Below are 7,416 nucleotides of genomic sequence, written 5' to 3'. Positions count from 1 at the left end.
TAAACATATTACTGCTTGGAACAAACGTAAATTGGTTAAAAATCAGAACATATGCTGCATTTTGTCATGCCTCCCAATTGCTTTTATGCTGACTGGTTCCAAACATATATTGTCAGCCTTTTCTCTTGGTTTGATTGCAAAATAGAGACGAATCCACTCTAAAAATGGGACTATCTGCAGGATCTTCATGACTTGTGCATATTAGTTGCATTTAACTAGTAGAGTGTACTGCACCTGACGGTGTAAACAGATATGTACTCATACTACACTTGCTGCATTTTTTGTCAGATACCGATCTTTGTGGTAGTTGTGTACGTGAGCAGGTGTAGATTTCAGCTTGAGCTGCCACACTAGGTCAACAGATCAGGAATTATAAAACTAGAGCTTCATGTCTTATGAGTTTGCACCCTCACATTCCTTTTTGGTCCTGTGGATTATGTGCACACAAACTGCTTTTACATTGCTCATTCTAGTTATTTTCACTTGCTGGTTTACTGCTATCTATTGTGATCTAAAGGTTAGGAATCCAAGAAGTTCAAGCTAGAAAATAAGCAAGATGCTCCTTTTCCAACTTTATTAGTACTATTTTTACTTGTATTTTAGTACAAGTAGCTCTATGAACAATGTTCTCCATTTGCCACAAAGAATAAGGCAAATTTGCCCAATATTTACCATGGAACTACACAGTCAGACACCTAGGGGTGAAGCCCTTCTCCAGATCCTGCTAATGCGGGATGCTTTCACCGAGCTGTCTTTTTAACTATACAATCAGACAAGCAGGTGCCGGATCCACTGTTCGACAACAGCAGGGGATCCATACCATGGTCTTGTAGCATCATCAGAACCAACAGGTGAATGGTACACTCCTTCCAGAGTGACATTAAGTGCACCTTTCAGATGGGCTGAAACTTCTGGCACAACTCCATCACCCCAGACATCTGCCTGTCCACAAACCTGGTAAATTTTCAGAAGGAAAGAGTAATTAGGTAACAGATACTTGTTCATAGATAACTCGACGTAAAATAAATAAAGATTGGTAAGTTGAGCATTATTGCACTCAAGAGCGCTTTTGTATAAACCTGCTTGTAGCCTTGACCAACAAACCGTGTACGAAAAGTGGAGCCTGCTAGAGTCTCTGCATTTGTGTTGCTTACAGCAGCAACCTCTGATATTGGCTGTTCAACACCGCCCACGTCTTCAGAGCTGTATGTTGAACTTGAATCAAAGAAACGCGACCCTTTAATATACCTAGACAAGTGAAATCCATTTGGTTTTACTCAGCAAGGCTTCAAGGTAAGAAATAATTTCTAATCCCTCAAAGGATGATTTTTTCTCATCTGTCTAAACCTTGATGGGATAGGCAAGAAAAAGTTTAGATAGTTTTAGCTTGGACTGAATTATAAGCGACCTCGTTAAGTAGATCTTAGGTGCAGTCTGTATGTTAATACTCAAATTAACAGACCAAGCAGGAAGCATTTCCTCAAGCAAGTTAGTACTTATTCCCACAGATGTTTGGCGTTTCATTGTTATGTTTTAAAATGCATGCACAACTATTGGAACAATGTCATATTGCTTCATGTCTATTGTAGTGAGCTGAAATTTTTCTTGCAGATAATACATAAGAATACAGACTCAATCACCCTCCTTCAGCTGGCTAATTCAATGGCATAAAAAAAGAAGAATGAAACGTTCTATCAGCATTTCGATAGGATCTTTCAGAAATCTTCTGTAACCAAGGATGTTTGGTATGAAGGAAAATGTTTTCCTAGCAAAACACTATAGGCGTGGGATGGCATGGGGCGGGGAGTAGGGGTTCGGGGGTGGGATGGCCAAGGGGTGGGTGATTGGCGGCGTTGAGTGGGTGGCGAGGAGACAATGAACATGAAATGTCCCTTATTAAAAGAACTTGTTTTCCTAGAAAATATGTTCTCCAAAACATTTTAACCAAACATGGAAAATTGAAAACCATTTTCTGGAAAATATATTCCTCCATTTCAAAAACACGTCAAGTGTATACTCTTATACTATGGTAATGCCATAAGAAGACAGTCTCGGCTAGTTAAAAATAGTTTACTGCCACAATTATAATTGCAAATAAAGCAAACAGTTGAGTATCTTCAACAATCCCTTTCAATATCATTGAGCATTGAACGACCCAACTGAAATGATAAGTCATCGCAATGAAAGCAGTGTTCACATGAAGCACTAGAAATCAAGCACATGAATAAAACACCAAAATTTTGATAATTACCTCCCGGCTATACATACATATCTAAGTTCTGGAGAATAGACAGCTTTTGCGCAATTCTTTTCAACGTAATACAACAGGCCTCTAGTTTGATCAATTACTCCTGGCAAGCCTTTAGGTGGTGGCCTAATGAAACCAAATATCAGTGTTAGGCTTATACAAATCAGTCACCCTAAAAACTTCTGCCTATAAAATGTAGTAAAACTAGTTGCATAGAGACACTATAGCTATACAATAGATGAATAAGTCTATACATACAGATGGGGGGTTCCTAGAGTCAGTAACAAGGAAATATCTGAGGAGCCGAATTCCTGCAAATAGACACGTGCGAGCCACCCTCCAGCTGAATGCCCAATAAAAGATAAAGTTCCACTCCCACCTACAACAAATGTGGCCTGATTATGGGACTGCAACATACAGAGGCGGATTTAAGATTTTGAATTTCTGGGTGTCACGTTACTTTGAACAGTAATCAAAATTTGCATACAAGATTTAGAGTTGTTTTGTTGGTTTAACTAATATTTTACTTACAAGAGGTCTAGGGTTTTAATCTAAAAAAGGGCAGCCCGGTGCACTAAGGCTCCCGCTATGCGCAGGGTCCGGGGAAGGGCCTGACATAAACCGCTATGCGTAGGGTTTTAATCTACTTATTCACAATTCTTTTTACAATAAATTCGTTAACAATGTCTTGCATGGTAAAAAATGTTTTAAGAGAATACACCCCACAACAAGTCTCGAACTTGCATCCCTACAATAGTAAACCTGAGCTTTAACCATTGGCACCACAAGACTCATTATTTGTAAGGGTGCCACATTTCATATTTATATTTTTCTAATAAATATATATACAAATATACATGTATATATAGATTTTCAACCGACGGAGTGGCGTGGCACCCCTCGGATGTACATAAATCCGCCCCTGGCAACATGTCCTGTTAAGTAAAGAGGACTGTGTAGGTCAATCAAGGTTAAAGGTCATATTTTTTTTGTGTACTATATACTAAAATAAAATAACAAGACCATAACCAGTCTACAAGAAAGACTAAGTTTTGAATATTAATTGCAGTTAAGACAGTCGAATGACTTACTGTGACCATATCCCCCATGTTAGTTAGACTGTATTTAAACGTGCAGCCTAACAAGCAGGGACAACAAGGAATTAAAAGATTTGCTCGGATACAGTATACATGATGATAGGAACACTTTGCAAACAAGGTCTGTCAAGGCATTTGGGACCAGAAAGGAAAGTGGAGCCATGTGAAAATAGATAAGGATAAGAATAGAAAGAAAGTAAGAACCAGCAGAAACATTTTTGTGTTTGCGTGCGCGTGACACACAGAGAGAGAGAGAGAGAGAGAGAGAGAGAGAGAGCAATAGTGAAACATATTTAAAGAAAACTCTAAGATCAATAATAGTGAAAGTAAACTAATTGGAGAACCTTGAGCCAATTCTTTTGCTTCACTGACGGCTTCATCAATTCTTTTGAGGTACCTGGCCAATTTTTCTCAATGTATAAGAATATAGTTTGATAGCTGCTAAGCACAAAAAATTGTAAGGATTGTTACCAGTCAAGCACTGGTCGAGGACGCAGAGTGCCACGCCAATAATTTGTGTCCAATAAACCAGCAGCATTCCTCAGCCAATCAATTCTTGAAACTTTTGCTATTGCTGCTGCTACTCCATAGCTTTTCAGTATAAGAGCCAGATTCTCATAGTCACTAGTATTGTTCCCTAAGCCCTGCAGAAGTTAATAAATGATATCAATCACCACAAAAATCAATGTATCCCTCTATCTATAGTTCATAAGTCACAAATGTACCACACAAGTAGTGATGAAATTTCAGACCCCGCCACCCCCTCCTAAAAACACCCAGAAGGTTCATATTATAGGAACTCCATGGCAAAATTTGCACCAAGTAACTTAACCTTAAGAATTACTACATCAAGTCTGTCTTTTAAGATTTATGCATACATATAAAAATGACATCTAACATAGTCCTAATCATAACTCAAAGAGGACAGTTGTCCAAACAACTTTTATCTCTATCTTTGATGCCTCACTAATGTGAGAATTTTTTTTCTTATTTTCCTAAAATGTCAAAAAACTCGAATCAAATTCAGCTTGCCAAAACGACTAATATTTAGGACCAGTGTTATATCATATATTTATTGGTTTGGTTCAAAGACAAAGACTTCAATTGGAACTACATTATGGTCAAATTGACACATTAAAAAACCAATCTTTACTCAAAATTAAAGTTGGAGTTCCTACAACTATGGAACTCAATTTTACCAAGAAACATTGAAATTCCCGGGGTGGAAATGAACATATAGACAGAAGGGTGAGAATGAGAATGAAGAACAAAATGCAAACCGGAAGAATAACAGCAGGGCGAATGGCGGTTGCAGTACTTGTCGGCAAGGAAGATTCATGTTGAGAAGAAATGGCAGAGCAGCAACTGAATTTGTATGGTGATGAAATGGTGGTGCATGCTAGACTCAAAGCCATTTTCCCCACTTTGCCTTTTTACAGCCTACTAACTAATTTTAACTATTCTACATTTTATTTGTGGTGCTCATATTCCCACGACTCTTTATTGCTTTGTCTGTCGTAAATACTGCACTTGTATAATCTCAGTTTAACTTTTTGTTCATTGAAAATGACACCATCAACTTTAAGTGACTTGCAACGACATATACCTTTATTTATCGTCATGGTTCGTACCCCAATTCATTTTAGAACAATCTGTAATCTGTTTCTATATAACTTTTATTTATTATTTCTACTTATGACTAAAGGAAGATATGACCCACACAAATATGATCCACTCAATTAGGGCATCGCGAGGGTCACACAATTGGGAATTTCAACAAACGAACAGGAGTATACTAGATTCATTTGTCATTTGTAGATTTAGGATATATTCCCTCAGGTTATATTACATGACACGTGTTAACAAAGTTTTAATTAAAAATATGTTTTTTCCTAAATTTACTTTATTAATAATATTTTATAATTTTAAATTCAACTATAACTATTTTATGTGGTTTTAATATTATTAATATTAAGCTTCCCTTTGGTGTCATTGACATAACAGATGTCGTTTCTAGTCCCTCAAATTCTTCATTGGGGATTGTAACATGATGGCTCTTGCGGGGACCTCTGGCTCGTTTTGAAACTTAAAGTGAGACGATGAGGGATAAGCTTCATCGTCGAGAGGGAAAGAGCCTTCCTTTTTTTTTTTTTTTATTGATAGTTAATTTTATTGATTAATATATTTACTGCATTGTTCATTTTTTCTTTTTTATTTGCCTTAGTGATAGATGGATTGACGCGACAAATTCAAGATGTGGTGCCATGGTGTATGCTTTTCGCGGATGACATAGTCCTGATCGATGAGACTCGCCGCGGAGTTAACGCTAAGCTGGAGGATTGGAGACATACCTTGGAGTCTAAAGGGTTTAAGTTGAGTAGGACAAAGACAGAGTACTTAGAGTGCAAGTTCAGTGAGACACCTCAGGAGGTTGGCGTTGAAGTTAGGCTTGTTGCTCAGGCCATCCAAAAGAGAAGTAGTTGCAAGTATCTTGGGTCTATCATGCAAGGCAGCGGGGAGATTGACGATGATGTCACACATCGTATTGGGGTAGGGTGGATGAAATGGAGGCTCGCTTTCGGAGTGCTATGTGACAAGAATGTGTCACCAAAACTTACGGGCAAGTTCTACAAAGTGGTGGTTAGACCGGCTATGCTGTATGGGGCGGAGTGTTGGCCAGTTAAGACTTCTCACATTCAAAAGATGAAAGTTGCTGAGATGAGAATGCTGAGATGGATGTGTGGGCACACCAGGAGCGACAGGATTAAAAATGAGGCTATTCGGGACAAGGTAGGAGTGGCCTCGGTGGAAGACAAGATGCGAGAAATGCGACTGAGATGGTATGGACATGTGAAGAGGAGAGACACAGATGCCCCAGTGCGGAGGTGTGAGAGGCTGGCCATGGATGGTTATAGAAGAGGTAGGGGTAGGCCGAAGAAGTATTGGGGAGAGGTGATTAGACAGGACATGGCACAGTTACAGCTTACGGAGGACATGACCTTAGATAGGAGGGTGTGGAGGACCCACATTAGGGTAGAATGCTAGTTCATAGTCTTGTTATTCTTCTTTATTCATAGGCGTAGTAGTGCATTACAATCTCTTGCGCTGTGACTTCTGATTTCTGTTATTTCTGTTATTATTTATTACTTTCTATGTTTTGATTACTCTATTTTACCTGTGACGCTATCATTATTTATTTAATCGTTATTTGTTATTTGTATTTATTTATTTGTATTTATTTGTTATCTATTCGTTATTTGTTTGTTGTTTTTCTCATAAAGCTTTTAATTTCCTATTCTTATCTAACATTTTTTTATGCATTTATGCTTTTACTGAGCCGAGGGTCTCCAGGAAACAGCCGTCCTACCTTGGTAGGAGTAAGGTCTGCGTACATTCTACCCTTTCCAGACCCCATGTTGTGGGATTTCACTGGATTGTTGTTGTTGTTGTTGTTGTATTTTTCATTTTTTAGAAACTCTGTATGTTTTAATATTTTTATTTTTTATATGCAAATGAGTGATAGTCATATTACAAGCTAATATTTTTGCTATTATATATAGGTTTGAATTGAAGTAAGTGATCTGTTTTATTCTTATTTTGTTTGTTTGATTTTTGATAACCTTTTATTACGTGTAACACACATACAAAATTTAAAGTCAAACTAGCAAAAAGTAATTAAAATATAGTAGAAAAAATTATACGTAGAGAAGGGGGGGGGGGGGGGGGGAGAGATAATACTTTAAAGATATAATGAAGTAATCAGATAATACATATATTATTGTCCATAAATTTTAATTTGAAAAGATTTGAATAATAAAATAAAAATTCAATTTTTTTAGAAATTCAGAAGTAAACAAAATAACTAGATTTGATTTATATTCATAAGAAGAACACTTGATAATTGTATATTAACAATTTAAAACATGATTCATTATCTCTATTCATATAGATTTATTACGGGGTATAGGGAGTGGAGGTGACATGGGATGTGGGGGAGAGATGGAGTATTTAAAGATAATATGATTTAATATGTCCAAACAAGACATCACAATTAAAAATATTTAAAAATAA

General features: G+C 37.2%; 1 protein-coding gene across 1 annotated transcript; it reads right to left on the bottom strand.

The window, feature by feature from the left end:
- Positions 1-548: 548 nt before the first annotated feature.
- On the bottom strand, positions 549-4,888 carry LOC129886872 (uncharacterized). Its single transcript, XM_055961758.1, has 7 exons — positions 4,626-4,888; positions 3,817-3,989; positions 3,690-3,742; positions 2,507-2,627; positions 2,252-2,374; positions 1,080-1,248; positions 549-954 (listed from the first exon to the last, which is right to left on the bottom strand). Exons 1-7 carry the CDS (start codon positions 4,758-4,760, stop codon positions 769-771), a joined length of 960 nt encoding a protein of 319 aa, XP_055817733.1. The 5' UTR covers positions 4,761-4,888; the 3' UTR covers positions 549-768.
- Between the last annotated feature and the right edge of the window lie 2,528 nt (positions 4,889-7,416).

This window comes from Solanum dulcamara, chromosome 4 (genome assembly GCF_947179165.1).
Source record: "Solanum dulcamara chromosome 4, daSolDulc1.2, whole genome shotgun sequence".
NCBI classification, from domain to species: domain Eukaryota; kingdom Viridiplantae; phylum Streptophyta; class Magnoliopsida; order Solanales; family Solanaceae; genus Solanum; species Solanum dulcamara.
The sequence above is the reverse complement of the archived record's forward strand: the minus strand, read 5'-3'. Positions and strand labels throughout refer to the sequence as shown.

Excerpts from the sequence above, each read along its gene's own strand:
- LOC129886872 (XM_055961758.1), bottom strand. The coding sequence starts at position 4,760 with ATGGCTTTGAGTCTAGCATGCACCACCATTTCATCACCATACAAATTC. Across the intron at positions 3,743-3,816 it reads CCTCGACCAGTGCTTGACTG|GTACCTCAAAAGAATTGATG; the intron begins GTAACAATCCTT and ends AAAATTGGCCAG. Across the intron at positions 1,249-2,251 it reads TATGTATGTATAGCCGGGAG|GTATATTAAAGGGTCGCGTT; the intron begins GTAATTATCAAA and ends TCACTTGTCTAG.